The 21,682-nt window shown below is 46.1% G+C and overlaps 1 protein-coding gene and 1 long non-coding RNA gene across 2 annotated transcripts in view; one reads left to right on the top strand and one right to left on the bottom strand.

Annotated features, from left to right (window-relative positions):
• The window catches only part of LOC143989054 (uncharacterized), a 215,816-nt gene that overhangs the window by 83,488 nt on the left and 110,646 nt on the right, over window positions 1-21,682 (top strand). The window lies entirely within an intron of this gene.
• The window catches only part of LOC143989053 (cytochrome P450 2K1-like), a 101,283-nt gene that overhangs the window by 37,963 nt on the left and 41,638 nt on the right, over window positions 1-21,682 (bottom strand). Inside the window, exons 4-6 of the mRNA XM_077489060.1 lie at window positions 10,777-10,926; window positions 8,496-8,656; window positions 6,498-6,674 (exon numbers count right to left, since the gene is read on the bottom strand). Of these exons, the coding sequence (XP_077345186.1) occupies window positions 6,498-6,674; window positions 8,496-8,656; window positions 10,777-10,926 (488 nt within the window). The remainder of the gene's footprint in view (window positions 1-6,497; window positions 6,675-8,495; window positions 8,657-10,776; window positions 10,927-21,682) is intronic.

Here is a 21,682-nt window from a genome sequence, read left to right as displayed (position 1 = left end):
ATGGAGTATGCATGTGAAACTTAAAAATAATTGCTATTTTGCTTCACAATGGAAAACAGACCTTAATTTGACCTAATCCTTTAAACTAGTTAAACTGGTGCAAAGGTGCTAAGAATTTTGTATGCTGGTGTCCCATCTAAGCTGTCTCAAGGGCCATCAAACTACAGTAAATTATCCACATAGTGGCATTGATTATTTGTCACATGTAAAACTAAAGCCAGCCATAGATGGTTTGAAACCTGCCGAACAGGCCACAATTCGAACCACGTATGGGAAGGCTCAACATACCCAAGTTAATCGCTTTATTAACTTGGGTACAACCAGCCTGACAGTTTTTACTAGCGATAATTGCTAGCAACAATAGCCCGCTGGTTAAATGAACAAAAAATGACCAATGTATTAGCTGTTTATGGTCGGCCATAGATGGAGCAAATTTCTTTCCTGCAACCGTCTGTTGAGGACAATGACTCCACGAGCAGGATTCACACACACGATCTGTGATGATGGATGAATCAAGTGAATTTCTTTCTTACAACCAATGGTTGCAGGAAAGAGCTATTGTATTTTGACAGCACGAAAAACCCAACAGGGTAGGTGTACAGAAGTCAATCAGTAAATCAACTTCTGTAGGACCAGCTTGCCCCTACATGGATCAAAACTCAGTCACTCACTGCTGAACCAGCCAAATTTTGATCCTTAGCAAGTAATGATTGCTAGTTCCTTTAAAGGAGTAGCAACTCAAAGTTCCACACCTAGGGATTAGAGCTCTTATGCTCACCACCTATCGATCTGCAGACTTTGTTCCTCTAGTCCTTGACTGACATCTGTTATTTCAGCTCTCACTGCTTAAAATAACTGTCATTAGGCTCAGTTCACACAGATAACACACCAGGATAAGGGCCTGTGTCTAAAGGCTTTTTGCTTATAGCCATTGTCATCTGTTTGACATCTGTTTGAGATGCTTCTGAGATTATTTAAAATGCATTAACATTTGCATTTGAGCTGCAGTGGACCTTTTTCTCATCTGGATTTGAACTGGTTTAAATGGGTTTTTCATTCCAATAGACTTGTTCATGGTGTAGTGGTTAGCACTCTCACTTAACAGCAATCAGGTTGTTGGTTCAAATCCTCACCAAGGCACCATTTTCCTGGAGTTTGCATGTTCTCCCTGTGCCTGAGTGGGTTTCCTCTGGGTACGCTTGTTTCCTCCCACTCTCCAAAGACATGCTGGTAGGTTAATCTGATCCTATCTATAAATTGGCCCTAGTATGTGTTTGTAAGTGCACTGGGACCCCACAGGGAAAAGGGTCATGCTATATCAAGACTCAACTCAATATAAAATCAGCTTGAAGCAAAGAAAAGCAGTGGTAAAGTTGAGTTGAATATTACAGATGCATGGAAAAAATAAGGGCCCATATCCTTGTTTTATAGCTTTGTAAATTGAGCTCAGTCTGGCTAACAATTTGCATAGCATTGTGGATCAAGTCCGCCCTGCAGGGCCATTTGAAGCTATGATGAAAAATTGAAAATGAACAGAGATTGCCTTCAATAAATGAAATGCATCTCACCAAACACATAAACAATGTATAGGCCCCTTAAAGTTCATTGACCACAGTATGAACAGGTCAGTGTGCCCGAGTGTTAACATATTCCCCATCATCAGGCTTTAATAAATCTGTAGGGAAGGTAAAATGGCAAAATACATTACCTTTTGGGGCACAGGCAGGAAAGAAATGGCCCGGAACTAGGCACTAAGGGGAGGGCCTGCATGACGAGGGTGGGGGCAGTGAGGCGCAGGATACGTGACGTTCGGATAGAGTGGTTTAGGAGGCAGGACGGTGGGTGGAGATCATGACATGTCAGGGGGTGTAATTGGTGCGCGGAGGCTCAGTTCGCGCCGGTATCTGAAGGTAGTAGGATCGCTTTCCCCTCACTCCTGTGGCAGTGATATTCTCGCCCGCCGGAAAAAGCGGTAGCTGCAGGTATCATTGGGGACATGGAAGTGCTGTTTGCACAGCTTAAGGAGGAGGTGGCGGCAGCTTAATACAGGGCCCCAGCCTGGCCTCGTCCAGTGCGCCCGCCGGCCCCCCTCCTCCTAGTCACGCTTATGCCAGGAGGTCAAGGCCTCCTGAGCGCTACAGCCCAGGGCCAGCTAATGACAAGGATGGTGGAAGTCAGGAACAGGATCTACTGACCCCGCTGGCCAAGCGCAGGCCTGCAGCGGCCTGTGCAGCGGTCGAGAGTACTCCACACATGTGGGGAACGCGGGGGGGAGTACTTCAATTAGGCCTGTCCCCCACCCCCCATGGTGGAGAATAGACGGATGGCGGCTGCCTCAGCGGGCTCCCCGCCTGCATTGAGGGCGGCTCGGCATGGAAGAGATGCCTCGGCGGGTGATGGCTACTTACCAGGAACGGCCAGGGCCTGTAATCCAGAGGGAAGAGGGAGGAGCAGAATGGAAGGGGCGGCGCAGCACCATCAAGGGGACCTAACCGAAGTGCGGTCCAGATCTGCGGCCAGGCAGGCTTCCCCAGCCCGGCCCAGGGCCCAACGCGGCAACAGCACAGAGTGGGAGGTGCGGGAACATACGGAGCACAGTGAAGTCGTCACTGCAGGGAGCTCTACAGCTGCGGGGAATCCTGACCTACAGCCTAATGAAACGGATCGGTCGGAGGCTGGGAGTTCCCAAGACAGTCTGTCGGAGGGAGAGTTGGTCAAGCTTGACGAGGACGAGGTACCGGAGGCGGCACGTGGAGCAGGACCTACGGCTGGATGTCGAGTGGGTCAGCGGCAGCCAGGTAAGAACCTTTCTGTCCTCTCTTATTCCTATCCTGTCCTTGACAAAGGGGTTTCTGTGTGTGGGGTTAGGGGTGCAGGGGCGCCAGTGGAACAAGGGGTTAGCTCTGGCAGGGTGAGACAAGGTCCAGGTTCCCTATCCCTGGGAGTAGCAGGGTCACAAGACGCAGGGGTGGTGCAAAGGTTATTGGTGGGTCTGAGGGAGGTGTTGGCACGCTGTGAGGCTGGTACATGGCCGGTGGCAGACGCCTCTCCAGTGGCGGCATGGGCAGTAGTCCAAAAGCCTGGGGCTCAGGGCTCTGGGTTGGTGGGGGCTAACCAGGTTGTGGCAGCTGAGGTGGCAGGGCTAGCGGGGGTCCTACTGCAGTTGGGACAGGGGCGGGCAATCCTGAGGCCACTCCTGCATCATCATCAGCAGTGGCTAGTACAACGGTGGCAGTTGAGGAGGCCACGGCAGCTGGCAAGGGGACAGTGGGAGTGGACAGCGTGCGTCTGGCAGACGCAGCTAAATGCGAAGTCAATGTCTGTTTTGAGGGGCCTTTGGGAGCTCACTTGAAGACTGAGGTAAAAGACCGCATTTGGAAAGGGGAATATGTTGAAATTTTCTCCTTGTTGCCTTTAGAGAAGTTTAACTTGGACAAAGTTAAGCCCGATAAGAGCAAGAAGGAAGAAGAGGAGAAGCGGCGATACAGGTTGATCCCACGCACGTTTGCAAACTGGTTGCAGGCGTTTGAGATTTTGGCAAGTGTTATTGGGGAAAAGGTGCCCGAGAACTACTCGCCGCTCTTCTGCTACCTTGATTCCATTGGGGAGGCGCAAAGGGTCTATGGGGGGACTGCCTGGTTGTGCTATGATGAGAAATTTAAGCAAAGGAAGGCGGTCCGCCCGTCCTTACGGTGGGACCATAAGGACATTAGTCTGAGGATGAAGCTAATGTCCTCTCTGAGAGGCTCTCTGCCTCCCTTTCAGGGTGAAGCCGGGAGTTTGGCATCTGCTGGGCAACTGTTCCAAATGCGGGGGTTCCCACTAGCAGTCCCTGTGCTTCAAGCAGGGACACGGAAAAGGGGGGGATACTGGAAAAAGGGAAGATGCCGGTGAGGGCAGGAAGAATGGTTCCCTTCCTAAGGTGCTGTCCTAATCAGGATGCAGCCAGGTTACTGGAGTTGGGGTTTACTGAGGGTTTTAGGTTGAATAGTTGACTTCAGGTGGTTCCACCGGTGGTGGACAATTTGAAGTTGGCCAGAGAGCATGCTGGTATTGTAACAGAGAAGTTTCTCAAGGAAGTTACGCTGGGGCATATGGCTGGCCCATTTGAGCGGCCACCAATGCTCGATTTATTTGTCTCCCCTTTGGGTGTAGTTCTCAAGAAAGGGCCGAACAAATTTCGGCTCATTCACCATTTGTCCCACCCGCATGGGGGATTGGTCAATGACTCCATTGATCCGGGCCTCTGCATGGTGTCTTACACATCTTTTGACATGGCGGTTGTCTGGGTTCATCGTTATGGTAAGGGGGCATTGTTGGCAAAAACTGATATAGAGGCAGCTTTTTGCCTCTTGCCAGTTCATCCTGATTGCTGCCACTTGTTGGGATGTCGGTGGCAGGGCAAGTTTTTTGTTGATAAATGTTTGCCCATGGGGTGCGCAATCTCCTGTTCCTTGTTTGAGCAGTTTGGTTCTTTTCTGGAATGGGCAGTACGGGATGTTTCAGGTTTGTCATCCATCATCCATTACTTGGATGATTTTTTGTGTATCGGGCCTGCGGAGAGCCATGTATGTGCATCTCTCTAAGCTAGCGTTCAACAGCTTTTCAATGTCTTTGGTGTTCCGTTGGCCCCTGACAAGACACAAGGTCCGGCCATGGAGCTGCGTTTTTTGGGGATAGTTATAGATACCATGGCAATGGAGTGCCGTTTGCCTTTAGACAAACTGGAAGGTCTGAAGCTGGAGGTGGCTGGGGCATTACAGGCGAAGAAGATTCAGCTTCGAGCCCTGCAATCACTTCTGAGCAAGTTGAATTTCACCATGCCGATGGGGCATGTTTTTTGCCGGCGCCTGGCAGCGGCCACGGCTGGCGTTCGGGCTCCACACCATTTCATTCGGCTGTGTCTGGATCACAAAGCAGATCTGAGGGTGTGGGACTCTTTTTTGGCCACTTATAATGGCCGATCTCTTTGGTTGGGACAGGTGGTTTCGAATTTTGATATGGAACTGTTCACGGACGCGGCAGGTTCCAGTGGTTTTGGGTCCTTTTATCAGAGAAGGAGCACCTGGGAGTGGCCGGCAGCTTGGAGGGATGCGGGTTTCATTTGCAATTTAGCGACTTTGGAATTGTTCCCCATAGTGCTGGCAGTTGAGCTATGGGATGGGGAATTTAAAAATCAACGTGTTCGTTTTACTGTGATAATCTGGGGGTGGTACAGGCCATCAATAATAACACTGCGTCTTCTCCCCCAGTGGTGTGCTTATTGCGGCATCTGGCTCTGAAATGTTTAAGTATTAACTGTTTTGTGACTGCTGTGCATTTTCCTGGGATCAATAATTCAGTGGCTGATGCATTCTTGTTTCCAGTGGGACAGATTTCGTTAACTGTTGTCTGGTCAATCATTAGATAAGATTAGGGATGAGCCGAACACCCCCCTGGTTCGGTTCACACCAGAACCTTCGAACGGATCAAAAATTTGTACAAACTTTAGAACCCTATTAAAGTCTATGGGACTCGAACATTCACAATCAAAAGTGCTAATTTTAAAGGCTAATATGCAAGGTATGCAACAGACAACACCAGCAATAAGGGGTATCTTCAGGTGTATACTGTGCTGGAGGCACACAACACCCACTTTAACTCCTGAAGATGCCTGCATTAGAGAACAACAGGAATAAAGGGTAGATACAGGTGTATACTGTGCTGTGCTTGGAGGCACACAATACCCACTAACTCCTGCAGATGCCTGTATTAGAGAACACCAGCAAAAAAGGGTAGATACAGGTGTATACTGTGCTGGAGGCACACAACACCCACTTTAACTCCTACAGATGCCTGAGAAAAGCACACTGTCCCTGCCCATCTTGCTCTTTCCCTGCATGCAGGAACACACTACACAAGGCCGCCACACTGGCGGCCTTATATAGTGTGGGGCGTGTACTAAACCCCCTAAGCTATAATTGGCCACAGGCATCCTGCCTGCGGCCGATTATGGCTCTCCTCGCTGCCGGCACTGTGATTGGCCAAGCATGCGGGGTCACAGTGCATGCTTGGCCAATCATGAGCCAGCAATGCACTGCGATGGTGTAGTGCATTGTGTGCCGTTCGTGCCACACGAATTTGGTGCGAACGGTCCACAAAGTTTTGAATTTGCTGAACAGACAAACGGCCAATGTTCGAGTCGAACACCAAGCTCATCCCTAGATATGATATAGAGGGTATAGGTTGTCCTTTAAGGGAGCCTCACCAGTAAGTACATCCCTAGTCAAGATTATATTGTGACACTCTTAGCTATTTTAATTATTCCAGTAATAGGTCTATGAGAATTTCTGCAGCCTCTGAATATCAGACCATGATAAAACTTATTGCAAATTTTGTAAGGCATCTCTTAAAAGAAATGGTATGGGAATATAATTACCTCCTTAGGATGCCAAGCTATACAATATATAGAACTACCATTATTAATGCCTGCCAGACAACACTGAGTGGTACAATACCTCTTGTTGTCTTATGAGAAATACATCGATTAGGCTTCTCGGGTCATTTCTGTCTGGCTGAGCTGCATGTTTCATGAAAGTACTTCTTAAGAAGGTTTGAAATTCAACACCATTTTTAAAAACGGTTTTATGGTCCCCAGGTATCCATCTCATCACCTGTGGGTAACTGTTGTACAGCTTTAAAAGAAAGAAAGTAAACAGAATAATGATTCATGTAAATGCAGTAAAAAGTGGAAAACACATGTTATTTATTTATATTGGAATACTTTAACTTCTGCTGCAGACTGGCCTGCTGATTGCCTGGCTTCTTTGCTTTATGAGTCGCTGAACAGATATAGCATGCAGGTTAGAAGTTTTAACTTTACCTGCCACTTGCTCTCTTCCTTCCTTCATTTGCTACTACCTTTGGGCTTTGGATTTTGATATTATCTGGCGAATCCACTAAGAATTCTTTGGGACAGTCCTTTGGAGTACAAATACTCTCACTCTGAGAATAAGCACTCTAACTGAAGTTTAGGGACCTCACGACTGGCAGACTTTATATCTGTTTTTCCTCTAGGACAGGGGTAGGCAACCTCGGCACTCCAGCTGTGGTGAAACTACAAATCCCATCATGCCTCTTGGAGTTATGCCTGTGATTCTCAGGATCTTGCAATGTCTCATGGGACTTGTAGTTTCACTGCAGCTGGAGGGCTGAGGTTGCCTAACCCTGCTCTAGGCAGTGGTGTAGATAGGGACAAAAGCACTTTGCTATAGTAGTCTTCTTTAATGTGATGATTTACGCTTCTGCTTTTGCTGATGTTTTAGTTGATAGAGTTGTTCCCTCTATTTAGCCTAGTGTGTTTGGGCCAGGCCCTTCACAGGCAATTGATGGCCTCATGATGTGTCATATGAGGCATCACATGATGCAGCCAGAACATCCCAGGCAATACCTATCGGTCTTGATGGCTGTTGGAGTCAGAGAAGGAGCTGGTGCTGGAGCTGGAAGGGGAAGTTACTGTTATGCAGCTTTAGTGACCAATAGGAAAGTGAGGTAGAAGGGAGGGTTTGATCAGAGTATCATCATCCAAGTTCTGGTCAGATTTAGCCTACATAGTGCACAAATGGTTAAGATACAAGCTAGAGGTCAGGGCAGGTAGCAGACAAAGATAACCAGGAATCAGCCAGAGGTCAGAGCAGGAAGCAAACAAGGATAACCAGGAACAGGCCAAAGGTCAAGGAAGGCAGCAGACCCAGATAACAAGGGGGTTGGTACACAGAAATCAGTGGATATGATGCAGGCTGGATAGTGGAAGACTTAAAAGGGAGCTTGGCAGTTAGTTTGCAAAAGTATTGCTTGGACAGTAAGTTAGGAGCTGCAAATAAGGTGGGCAAGAACCTTGTTGGTTGGTTGCAGCTGATAAGGGGAGAAGGGAGATCCTCAGATTGACTGCAGCCTGACAGAATGGAAGAGTACTACTCTGATAGGTTGTGGGCAGTCTAGGGAAGTGCATTGCTCTGGTTGGCTGTTACCTTTTAGTAGCAGAGTGCCGTTCTGACTGGATATGGTCGCAACACTCCAGGTAAAACAGGAGCACAGTGACTAAGTGGTTAGCACATGTACCTAGCAGCACTAGGGTTATCATTTTGAATCCCAACCATGGAACTACCTGCATTGAGTTTGCATGTTCTCCCTGTGCCTTTGTAGTTTTCTCATACACTCAAAAGACATGCTGGTAGGTTCATTTGCTCCTGTACAAATTGGCCCTAGTGTGTATGAATGTGAGTTAGGGACCTTAGATTGTAAGGGACTGATGTGAATATGATAAGTGCTGGGTAAATTGATGCTACTATATAAGTACCTGTAATAAATAAAACCTAGAAGTGTGCACAGCCATAGAGTCAGAGGTAGCGATGGAGTGTGGAAGGCAAGCAGTGTTGACACTAGGGTAATTTAAAAAAAAATGACAGGTGCCATAGATTCTCTTTAATTAGAACCAAACAGTAAAAAGGGTTTACCATAACCATGGGGCTTCCCATGAGCCTTGCGTTTTCCATGATCAAGCTCATTAGCCTTTTAAAGATTGGATCTTCAAAATCATAGCGATGACCGAGTATTATAGACAATATTATGTTGGCTACAGCAGAATTCATGATCATGGCGTTGTTAAATGGTTTGCCTAAAATAAAAGAAATAGCATCAGACAGCTAACAGAATAGAAGGCTTTCTAACCCCTTGGCTTTCCTGAAAGATATGTAATTATTTAGAATGAAAAATTACAACTTGACCTTTTAGAAAACATCTGAATTAAAGTGAATCTAAAGCCAATTTTTATTTTTTATTTTGGTAGAGTGCCCAAGTGTTACGAACCCTTGTCAGGTTTAAAAGGCTGTTTATGTCCTCATTTGTGATATTCACTAGGCATGTGCACCATCAATAAAATAGTTTCTTTCTGTTCCGTTTCATATTAGCCATGAATTCATATTATGTAATTTGTGTCCGAAATTCAATTTGGATTCGTACGAAATATGAATTTTCGCTAGGTTCGTTAACTTTTTGTAACAATTACAAACATTGTTATGATGAATTTTAAAAGAAAAAAATATCTTTCTCAATAAGGCATTCATCGACTCATTATCCTCATTATGAGGGGCTCCCACCATCCCTAGGCTGTGCTGGCTTCCTCTTGGGGCTGTACCCCTGCTGTGCTCATTATGAGGGGCTCCCACCATCCCTGTGCTGTGCTGGCTCTCTCTTGGGGCTGTACCCCTGCTGTGCTCATTATGAGAGGCTCCCACCACCCCTGTGCTGTGCTGACTTCCTGGGTTTGTACCCCTGCTGTGCTCATTATGAGGGGTTCCCACCATCCCTGTGCTGTGCTGACTTCCTCCTGGGGCTGTACCCCTGCTGTGCTCATTATGAAGGGCTCTGACCATCCCTGTATTGTGCTCATTATGAAGGGCTCCCACCATCCCTGTGCTGTGCTGAACTCCTCCTGGGGCCATACCCCTGCTGTGCTCATTATGAGGGGCTCCCACCATCCCTGTGCTGTGCTCATTAAGAGGGGCTCCCACCATCCCTGTGCTGTGCTGACTTCCTGGGTTTTTAACTTCATCATAATGAATAATCATAATTATTATGACAATAATAAAACAATGTTAACAAACATTCTTATTTTGTCTGATTCTGAATCTCCCATCGACTACCAGTACCAGTCTCCCACTCCCATATTAAAAAGGGAATTTTCCCAACCCTCACTCAGCAGCAGAAGAAAACCTCTGATTGGTCAACAAAACACCAGTCACGTTCCCGTTGTAACGGAATTTGGATCCGAAATTCGTCAATGAAATTTTGTATTTTGTATACAATTCAGAAGCATAGAAATTCGGACATTTCGGATACTTCTGAATGTACGAATTTTTGGAAATTTAGATGAATTTTCAATTCATGCAAAAGGAGCCGCACATGTCTAATATTCACTTTCTCTGTTTTTCCTGGAGACCATTGTCACTGGAAATGAAAGAGGGAAATCTAAGCCCTTGTACACACGGTCGGAGATTCTGACGGAATGTGTCCGATCGGACCGTTTTGTGGGATATTCCGACTGTGTGTGGTCTACATCGGACTGTTTCCATTGGAGTATCCGACGGACCACGTTTTCCAACTTGTTGGTAAAATTTTCCGACAAAATGCTCTGATTGGACATACTCCGATCATGTGTAGAGAATTCCGATCTGACAAAGTGCCATGCATGCTGAGATCAAATTCCTACACCAAAGCTATTGGCTACTAGAGTGAATGTAGCCCCGTCGTAAGGAATTAACGTCATCACGTCGGATTTTACGACAACTTTGTCCGACCGTGTGTATGCAACAGTTTCGGAAAAAATCCGTCAGACAAAATCCGACGGATTTGGTTGTCGGAATCTCCGACCGTGTGTACAAGGGCTAAGAATTTGAGTTGGAACCACAATAGAGGGGAAATCTTCCAAGTGTCTAAGTGACAACTATCAAGAGCAAAATGTCAAAAGAAAAGTTATATCTCCCCAATTGGATAGCAAAAAAGCTGTCTTGCAAAACTAGCATTTAGGGAGTTGAGACAAACTTTTTGGTGTCATGGATGGTCTTTTAGAGGGTATTTATTAGTGACATTTCTATGCATCTTTTGCCTCAAGAAAGACAAGCTGTAACTGGACAACACTTTGGTTTAATAAAGAAACCATTACACTATTAAATTTCTTCTATGGAAGTCCTACGAGTGCCCTAGTATATTCTAATAGAAAATTACATATATACAAACCTTTAAATGATTTAAACATATTCACTAATACATCACATTCTTCATGAATCTTATCCTCCAAAGATGTCTTCCCCATTCCAAAGTCTCTCAGAGTTGAAAGGGTAAACCGTCTCATTGCTTTCCAATTGTCTCCACGTGAAAATAATATACCTACAGTAGAGACATTAAATATGTCACTGTGTTAGTAGTTAGCGTTTATATTTAGTTTAAACTCAATAACTGATATATCTATGTACTGAAAATTAAAAATAAAGAAACTCCCTACTCTGTGCTATAAACGCTCGAAAAGCTAAAGTGTAAAAATTAAAGTGTACAAGTCAAAATCCCCCAAAACACATCACAAAAAATGTCACTGCTGCTACAATGAATATGATGCCCAAGTAATATAACAGATAAGTAAATAAAGTGATGCAGTGCTGTGATCATTAATTATATAAAAACAATTCACCAAACACACATATGTGTGAATATATATATATATATATATATATATATATATATATATATATATATATATATATATATATATATATATATATATATATATATTCATATATATATATATATATATATATATAGTCCACAAATTTTTAATATTAAATAGCAACCAGTGCCAAGTGTGCACATACTTCATTGAACAATAAGTACTCCTTGACCATATATATCACCACGTATTCATTTTCAAATGATTTTATTGAAATATAATGCAGTGACAAACATTGATATCAACCATTGTACATAAGTTATAGGGAGTTGATGAATAAATAAGCAAGAAATGTCCAGATACATTGAGCAACATGAGTTACTAACAGAGAGAACATATGGGCCTGGAGCCCATCCGCTGTATACTACACATTCTGTATCGCTAGATCCGGTAGGTCCGGGGGCATCCCGTCCCCTCCCGACACCCCAGCGGGCTGTGTCGAGTGGGGACGCCACGCCAGAGAAAAACAGTGAAAAGTAAGATAGAGTGAGAGTGAAGTTTAGTCCCAAGGCGGTTGTAAAAAAGAAGAAAAAAAAAAGGGAAGAGAAACGAGTAGAATAGAGGAGGAAATTGATTGAGGTACCTGAGTCAAGTAACCAGAGCTGCAGAAGAATCAGAGCTAACTTACATATGATATATAAGAAATAGTACACTGAACCAGTGACTTTCGCTGCCGGCTCCACTTGGTCTGGGGATGATGGATTACTAGTTAAACAAGCTTAATACAGCTTGGGTGTGTTAACCAGGAGGACCATTGTTTGTTGAATCTAGATTCTGTCATGTTTACTCTGGAGAAAAGAAATTCCATGTGACAATGAACATTAAGTGTGTTAATAAGCTCAGTTAGTGTTGGAGGGAGGGGGTTTTTCCACGCACGAGCTATGAGCAGGCGCGCTGAGATTAAAACGTGGTGTACTACGGGTAGACTGGTGGGGGGCCAATATTGGGAATCCAGACCAAAGAGAGCCATTCGCGAGGTCAGCTGTTGGGGAGAGTTGGTCAGAGTCTGGACCAGATAGGAGACTTGTAGCCAAAAGGACCCAATAACCGGGCAGCTCCACCAGATGTGGAATAAGTCCCCGGTGGAGTTGCAATTTCTCCAGCACTTTGGAGAGTGGGTGGGGAAGATGGTCGCCAACTTTTGCGGTGTATAGTACCACCTATGAAACAATTTCATGACCGCTTCCCAATGCGTTATGTTTTTGGAGATGACTAGTGGGGTGCGAAGTACTCGATGCCAATCTTCCATAGGAAAAGAGCAGTGCAGCAGGGATTCCCAATAGAGTATGCTCGAAGATTTTGAGGACGAGGTAGGTCTGGAGAGGAGTTTGTAAATGAAGGATATGCCCTTTAAGACAGTAAGAGGGCGGTTATAGAAATGGAGAAGCTCCTTGGATGTGGGGTCTGGAGATGCCAAGCTTTGAGAGATGATATTGCGGAGCCTTAAGTAGATGTAAAAGTCCTTATGCGAGAGACTAAATTCCAAAGTCAGTTGTTGAAAACTTTTTAGATCTATTCCAAGAAACAGGGCTCCAATTGTTTCGATTCCGGCTTCATGCCAGTGCTTGATCGAGAGGTCCGGAGAGAGGAGTTGGAGCGCTAGTAAGGGGAGATCTTTCAATGCGTCTCTGTGTATGCCTTGATGATCTTGGCGTATAGCAGTCCATTGAGTTAGGCAGGCACGTACCGTGGGAAGGATGGATCGTGTGATCGGAAGAGACAACCAGATTGCAGCTAGGGTTAGTCGTGGGTCCGCTGGAAGAGTTGCTGCTTCGATTTGGTGCCACCTTGTGTTAGGGTCTTGCGACCACAGTTGTCTCCCTTGGTCTAGAATGATTGCCTTGTAGTACTTTCTAACGTCTGGTGAACCCATCCCTCCTAAGGTAGAGGGAGTGCGTAGAACAGAGGATTTCAAGCGGGGTTTACGTCCTGCCCATATGAACGAGTCTAAAGTACGCTGTAGTTTAGCTAGGTCTGCTGAGAGAATCGGAAGCGGGAGGGTCCGAAAGAAATAAAGAACATGTGGAAGGAGAAACATTTTGGTTAGGGCTATCCTACCAGCCCATGAAGCTTTTAAGGAGGTCATATTCGAGGATAAATTGTTCAGTTTCGTGAATAAGGAGGCAAGGTTATTTTGTAATAATCCAGAGGAGGGAGAGACCAGTTGAATGCCTAGATATTGCAAAGAGGAACCGGGGGCCCAGGAGAAGGGCGATATTTTAGCAATTTCTGCTTTGAGCGCTGGCGAAATCTCTATGCCAAGCATGGTTGATTTCGAGTGGTTTAATTTGTATAGGGATGCTTCACTAAAATTTTGTAGAACTTCAGTCAGGGTAGGTAGGGATTTCACTGGGTCAGAGACAGCTATGATGACATCGTCCGCATAGAGACCTATCTTGTGACAGGTGTCTTTCACAGTGATACCAGAGATATGGGGGTGCGCGCGGATGGACTGCGCCAGAGGCTCCATGACTAGAGCAAAAATCAATGGTGAGAGTGGGCAGCCCTGGCGAGTACCGTTAGTGATTCTAAAGGGATTCGAGAGAATGCCTGAAGTGCGGACTCTTGCAGTAGGCGAGGTATATAGACCTAGAATAGCTCGTAAGAATTCGCCCTCTATGCCAAATTTCTTGAGAACTGCCTCGAGATAACCCCAATGGACTCTGTCGAACGCCTTCTCTGCATCTAGTGATATCAACAGAGAAGGCGTTCGACTGTGCTCTGCCCAGTGGATAAGATCTACAAACCTGCGGGTGCCATCTGAGGCTTGTCGGCGGAGAATAAAGCCCACCTGGTCCGGGTGTATGAGGGAAGTCATGTGTTGTGAAAGTCGGGTGGCAAGGAGTTTGGCATACATTTTCAGATCGGTGTTAAGTAGCGAAATAGGGCGGTAGTTAGCTGGGTCATATGAGGCCTTCCTTGGTTAATGAATAGTGGAGATGGTTGCTTCTAGGGATTCCGAGGGGATCTCCCCTGTGGCCAGCATGTGATTGAAGGAGCTGCATAAATGCGGGGTCAGTACATCTATGAATGTCTTATAATATTCGTTTCCAAAACCGTCTGGACCCGGGGGCTTTATGTAGGGGGAGACTTTTAATTGCGTTTTTAATTTCCAGCTGTGAGAAAGGTAAGGCTAGGTCAGCAGCTTGAGAAGGGGACAGGGAGGGGAGGGCAACGTCGGAGAGAAATGTCTGGATAGTCGCTTCAGTGGGCTGCGTCTCAGTCGTGGAGTCTTTTAAGTTATACAGTTGTTGATAAAACGCGCCGAAGCAGTTGGCTATGTCTTTGGGATTAGTCAATCTGTTGCCTTTAGAATCTATTAGGTGGGAGATTGTGGATTGGGCAGTCCTATGTTTGTATTGTTGGGCCAGAGCTTTCCCTGATTTGTTACCTTGAGAGTACCAGGTTAGCTTAAGTTTTCGGAGATAGAATTCATGGTTATTCTGAAGATAAGTACTCAATTCTGACCTCAGTTTACTGAGTTCTGCGTGCGTAGAGGCAGAGGGCGAGTTCATATTACTCTTCTCTAGAGACTTTATCCTATCTAGATAAGTGTTAAGGGTCGCTGAGCGCTTTTTCTTCTCTTGAGCCCCTAGCCGCAATAGAATTCCCCGTAGAACCGCTTTATGAGCGTTCCAGCACGTGGTAGGCTTGGGGACAGAGTGTTGATTTAGAGCAAAATAATCTTCTATGGCAGTCTTGACCTGTTCCCTGATGTCCTTGGTGCTGATCAAGTTGGGATTCAGACGCCAAATTGTAAATGGGGTAGTAGGAGGGGAGAGATTGAGAACCATAGAGATGGGGGCATGATCAGACCACGATATTACGCCAATTTTAGTGGACGCAACTGCTTGCAGTAGCACTTTGGATGTCAGGAACAGGTCAATCCTGGAATATGACCTCTGAGCATTAGAATAGAACGTATAGTCTCTCTCAGTACCATGTTGACACCTCCAAGGGTCATAAAATTCTTCCAGATGCAGAAAGGAGGAGAGGGTGGAGGACCTTCTCCTTTGGGGAGATGAGGAGTCAAGTGCGTGATCTGGTACCGCATTGAAGTCTCCACATAAAATGATTTGATCTTTCGGGTAGTGTTGTATTTTGGCGAGAATGGACTTAAGAAAGGGCTTTAGGTGAGTGTTGGGAGCATAGACGTTCACAATTACCAAGGGTTTGTTATTGAAAGAGGTGGATAGGATCAAGAACCTCCCTTCGGGGTCTTGCTCTACATTGGAAACTGTGAGCGCCACCGTAGAGCGCACTGCAATCAGAACACCTCTAACTTTTTTATCAGTGCGGGAATGAAAGATATGGGGGTAGCGTTTGTTGGCACATTGTGGGGGATTCCGGGAGGATAGATGGGTCTCCTGTAAGCATAAGATATCAGATCGGGAAGTCGCTGCTTCCCTCCATAAGAGGGATCGCTTGAAGGGACTATTTAGTCCCTTGACGTTAAGGGATGTGATTGTAAGGGACATTAGCTGCTAAGGTCAGTTGTCAATATGGTACTGAGGTTGACGGACCTTTAAAAAAAAAACAAGTTACAAACAGTAGCTCAGTATACAGAAAGTGAGCCAAACAACTGTTGATTATGAGTATAGACAATCAAATAATGCAACAATAACACAAGAAAAGAAAAGAAAAGAAGAACAGCGATGATATTGCAATATATAAAACAACCAGTATAGGAACTTCTATATCGATGACCGGGCGATATAGAGGCGTCAGCCAAGGACTCAAATAATTCCCGAGGGGACAAAAAGTGGCTGAGAGTTAGCTGCTATGGTGAACTGGGAGTACGGGAGTGGGTAATGCCGTGTGCGTGGCACACAGTGGCAGATCGGCGTGGGGGGTTTCAACAGAAGGAAAGCAGTCATCCACTTTTACCTGTTAAGTGAAGCACCAATTAAGAAGGTGGGGTGCCCAAGGGGGCAGCACCCCATGTTTCAGAGGTTCAGGACTTGGGGTTTGTAGACCATTTGGAAGGGATCTTAGCAGATCTGGTGTTCAGAGGCGGAGCCGGGAGAGCGTGGGGGGCAATGCCCCAATTGTGAAGCTGCTTAAAACCATCTTTGGGGGTCAGAAATGCAACTTGTTGTTGTTGATAGTTTACAAGGAGCTTGGTGGGGAATCCCCATTTATATGCGATTTTGTGTTCTATGAGTATCGCAGTAATTTGGGAGAAGGCCTTGCGTGCCTGCAAGGTGGCGGCTGAGATGTCATTATATAGCTGAATCTTAGTATAGGGATCAGGGAGGTTGCGTATGGTTCTCGCGGCCCTCATGATCTGTTCCTTAGCGTTAAAGAAGTGTATCCTAGCCAGGATATCTCTGGGTACTGCGTCTGGTAGGTGCTGTGGTTTATGGATTCTATGTGCTCTGTCAATAAGGAGATCCTGCGGTGTAAGAGCCGGTATGAGCTTGTGAAACAGCTGGTGCAAGTAGGGGACAATATCGGGGGGTGACACAGTCTCTGGGACTCCCCGGATCTTGATATTATTCCGCCTTGAGCGGTCCTTGAGGTCTGCGACTTTAAGACTTTAAGTATGTTCATCTTGAATGTCAACTACAGTGTTATGGGAGCTAGTAGCAGCAGAGAGATGGTGTTCTATGTGATCTATGCGGTCTTCCATGTCATCCATTCTGTCCATCAAATGGTTAATGGAGGATCTGAGCTCTTTCTGCATGTCAGCTTGTAGTGAGAGAAGCATGGCTTTCAATGTATGTTCAGATGCAGGGCTGTCTGAGGTGTTGTAAGCGGCCAGCGAGGAATTAGTGTCAGTCAGCGCTGCTGTGGAACTACAGGTGCCAGCGCCATGTTGCTTCTTCATTAGGGGAGGCTTAGAGGGAGAGTGTGCTGGGGAGATTGCTGCTCTCTTACCTCTGTCAGCCGGTGACATGGCGGGCGAACGTTGCTGTTCTCCAGAGTCCTCCATGTCAGAGAGATGATCCTCTATGGGTACAGGGGCCGCCGCGGCCACGGGATTCTGCTGAGGAGTGAGGCCTTCATCCCGGACGGCGCCATCTTGGGCCTGCACGCCGGCCGGCTTCATGTAGAAGTCCGTGAGTTTCTTCGCCCCGTGGACGGCGGTTCTGCCTCGGGTCATGTCCCCGGTGGTGTGGGGCTCCGTGGGATGAGTTGCGGTGGCGGAAGGCGCTAGATGCTGCTTGTTGCTGAGTGGATGTGTGGAGCTCAGCGCTTATGCGGCCATTCCGGTCAGCGGCCAAGCCACGCCCCATCACCACGTATTCATGTGCTCACACTTCTCCCCCAAGAGGTCGGCTCTTACCAGGTATCCATACTTTCTTAACCACTTGCCGAACCAGCCACTGCAGTTATACTACTTGTACGTCGGGGGCGTACACGGTGCCCATTCGTGAGTGGAGGCACCAATGAGCAGGTCCAGCGGACTCAATGTCCGCAAGTCACCCGCGATCGCTTCACAGAGAGGTAGAACGGGGATCTGCCAGTGCAAACAAAGCATATCCCCGTTCTATCAGGGGAGTAGAGTGTGATTGTCTGTTCCTAGTGATTAGGAACAGTGACCTCCATCTACTCCCTGTCAGTCAACTCCCCCCACAGTTAAAAAGCACCTCCCTAGGGAATAGGTGTTAACCCCTACCCTGCCAGTGCCATTTATACAGTAATCGTGCATTTTTATAGAATTGATCATGGTATAAATGTCACTGGTCCCGAAAAAGTGTCAAAATTGTTTGATCTGGGGGGGGGGGGGGGGGGGGGCGTGCGACTGAGCTCTAAGATGGCCGCTTAGTCTCAGAGCTCCGCTCGGCTGCTGGAGAAAAACGATTGCACCAGAACGCACAGGGCTCCTTCCAACGAGATCCCAGCCTCGCTGCACAGCCGAACGCCCGAGGAGGATGGAGCCGTTCACCAGCCGCACAGACACAGCCATTCCACCGCTGAGATCTCTCCCACACAGCGGATCCTCTTCAGGCTCTTCAAGCCCATCCACAAAAAGCCCTGTAAAATCGAAGCCGAGGATGTCATCTCCTGCTAGGCAGCATGACATGCTTGACATGGAGGTAAGTGGCCCTCAGCATACACAGCAAGCAGCACCACTAAATGACCCCATAGCTGACTACCCCACAGCAGACAGGCCTATCTCTGACACCATGTTAAAGGAGATGCTTCTGTCACTCAGATCCTCTTTACAAACAGATATGGTGAAGGAGATTACACAGTGCCACAAAGCAGTGCAGGCCTTAGGGGTCAGAGTGGATCATACAGAATGTCAGATGGACAACTTTGCTTCCACATACAACACTATGGTGGATATGCATACAGCTCAAGGGGAGGACATAGCATGGCTAAAAGATAAGGTCGCTGACTTAGAGGACAGAAGCAGGAGGAACAATATCAAGCTGAGGGGAGTACCAGAATCAGTACCAGCCACACAGCTCCTGCCATATGCCCATGCATTATTCTCCATTCTAGTCCCTGAATAAACAGCACAGGGCCTCATAATCGACAGGATGCACAGGATCCCCAAACCGTCATTCATCCCAGAAAGCACACTACCATGTAAAAGAAAAAATCCTTCAGGCTACCCGTAAACAAGATGCTATCCCTCCACAATACGCAGACATCCTCTTGTTGCCAGATCTTTCTAGGCACACTCTGCAAAGGCATCGCAACTTGGCAATGATCACAAAAGCACTGCGCAATCACAAGATTTTGCACAAGTGGATATACCCTGCAACATTAGTCATCACTCACAATGGCACCACGAAATCCATCACCTCGTTGGATGAAGGTCTTTCGACCCTACGCCTGTGGGGAATCCTACCAGACCAGAATGTACCTTCTGCTTCATCATCGCAACCGATGGCGCTTCAGTCTGAATGGCAGGTGGTGTCGCACAAACGTGCTAACAAAAAGCATCCCGGTGGTAACTCATGATCACGTTTCACATTACACAATGTTTTCTCTGGTTGAAGGAGCTTACTGTTTAGCTTCCTTTCGCCCTACTCACTTACGCAGCAATGTCAGCACGTGGATCGATTTTGAGATCCTTTTTTATGAACCTTCTGCTCTTATATTTTCTGTTCTGTTTCCAATGTTCCTTGTTTTCTTTATTTTTTATACACAGTTGCTTCACTCGCCTGACAAAATCTTCAACGTCTGAGTCGACAATTCCGGAAACCCCTCGTCATCTTTACCTAACAAGGTACTCCATATCGAAGTTCCTGGAACACAGTGAGTACCAATCGTACACCACCAGACGTTATCCCCATCGACACTAAAAATGACTATCACATGTCTATCTATTAATGCGAGAGGTCTGACTCTGAACCATCCGGTCAAACGCTTCTCCCTATGGAAGGAAGCTTTCCGCCACAAAACTGACATACTCTCCAGCAGACTCATTTCCAAACACAAAAAACATAAAAATGCTCCCACAGAGAATTTCCCCACATATTCAGCTCATTGTCATTCCAACTCCAGGATTCGTATATAGATGAAAAAGGTCAAATATCTCATCATAACTGGTGATATCAATTCCAAATCATACACAATTGTCACAGTCTATACCCCTAATAAACACCAGATACGTTTTCTACAAAAGGTTTTCTGAAAAATTAATTCCTTAAGGTATGGTAACATCATATTGGGAGGGGACCTCAACCTTATAGTGGATCCTGAAGTGGACACCACCACAAATAAATCCAACAGACCCAGGACCCTTCAATGCCTTCTTCATACCCAGGAACTGTTTGATGCTTGGAGATGTCTCCATGCCAACAAAAGGGACTACACTTTTTTCTCTACGAGACGCTGCTCTTACTCATGCATAGACATGTTCCTGGTGGATAGGGATGAGCCGAACACCCCCCGGTTCGGTTCGCACCAGAACTTTCGAACGGACCCCATTACGAACGTTAGAACCCCATTGAAGTCTATGGGACTCGAACGTTCGAAATGGAAAGTGCTAATTTTAACGGCTAATATGCAAGATATTGTCCTAAAAAGGGTTTTGGGACCTGACTCCTGCCTCAGGGGACATGGGTCAATGCAAAAAAAAGTTTTAAAAACTGCCGTTTTGGCGGGAGCACTGATTTTAATGACGATTAAAGTGAAAAAAAAAAGTGAAATATTCCTTTAAATATGGTGCCTGGGGGGTGTCTGTAGTATGCCTGTGAAGTGCCACGTGTTTCCCGTGTTTAGAACAGTCCCTGCACAAAATGACATTAAACAGAAATAACACCATTTAAAACTGCTTGCGGTTTTAATGTTATATCTGGTTCCTGCAATATGGTTGAAAATCATTGAGAAAAATGGCATGGGTAGCCCTCCCTGCCCATTACCAGCCTATTTGGGTCTTGTACGCATATTAAGGGGAACCCTGTACCCATATTAAAAAAAGGAAATGCGTGTGGCCCCCAGGCCCTATATACTCAGAACAGCAGTATACAGGCGGTGCAAACAAGACAGGGACTGTGTAGGTTTGTTGTGTTAAGTTGAATCTGTTTGTAATTTTCAACTGGTACATTTTTAAAGTGTAGCTCCAGTCAAAAAAACTATTTTTAAGCTTTTTGGAAAACATAGGGAAGGGTTATAACCCCTGTATAATTTGTTTTGTCGTCCATCTTTTTTCATCTCACTTGCTGCTGTCTCCTTGCGTTTGCAAGTAGGAGATGTTTGTAAGTTGGATGTTTGAAAGTAGGGGCCTGCCCTACATGCTCTGCAGAAATGGCGGAACAAGGTGTTGGTTTTGCCACAACATTGTAAGCCCTCAAAGTGACTCTTGGTGGGCGCTGGAGCGCCCTGCTGTGAACGATTATATCAAGAATTGTAATTACATGCCATTGTTGAACAGTGGTAGAAAAATTGACCTTTGGTGGTTGTGGTGCTGGTGCCACAACACTATAAGTCCTCACCGTTACTCTGGGTGGGCACAGGAAGGGGCCCTCCTGTGAAATATTATATCAAGAATTGTAATTACATGTCCCTGTTAAACAGGGGCAGAAAAATTTGGCCTTAGGCACTGCTGCTAGTGCCACCACACTGCAACCTCTTCCATATACTCTAGTTTTTTTGCTGGAATTAGCCCTGCTGCAAAGCATTGCATCAAAAATTGTACTTAAACGCCCCTGTTAAACAGGGGCAGAAAAATTGGGCCTTAGGCACTGGTGCTGGTGCCACCACACTGCAACCTCTGCCATATACTCTAGTTTTATTGCAGGAATTAGCCCTGCTGCAAAGCATTGCATCAAAAATTGTACTTAAACGCCCCTGTTAAACAGGGGCAGAAAAATTGGGCCTTAGGCACTGGTGCTGGTGCCACCACACTGCAACCTCTGCCATATACTCTAGTTTTATTGCAGGAATTAGCCCTGCTGCAAAGCATTGCATCAAAAATTGTAATTAAATGCCCCTGTTAAACAGGGGCAGAAAAATTGG

Source organism: Lithobates pipiens, unplaced genomic scaffold, assembly GCF_037356315.1.
Source record: "Lithobates pipiens isolate NorthernLeopardFrog02 unplaced genomic scaffold, aLitPip1_a1.2 Scaffold_18, whole genome shotgun sequence".
Taxonomy (NCBI): Eukaryota; Metazoa; Chordata; class Amphibia; order Anura; family Ranidae; genus Lithobates; species Lithobates pipiens.
Note: the sequence above shows the minus strand (reverse complement) of the source record. Positions and strands in the feature narration are given on the sequence as shown.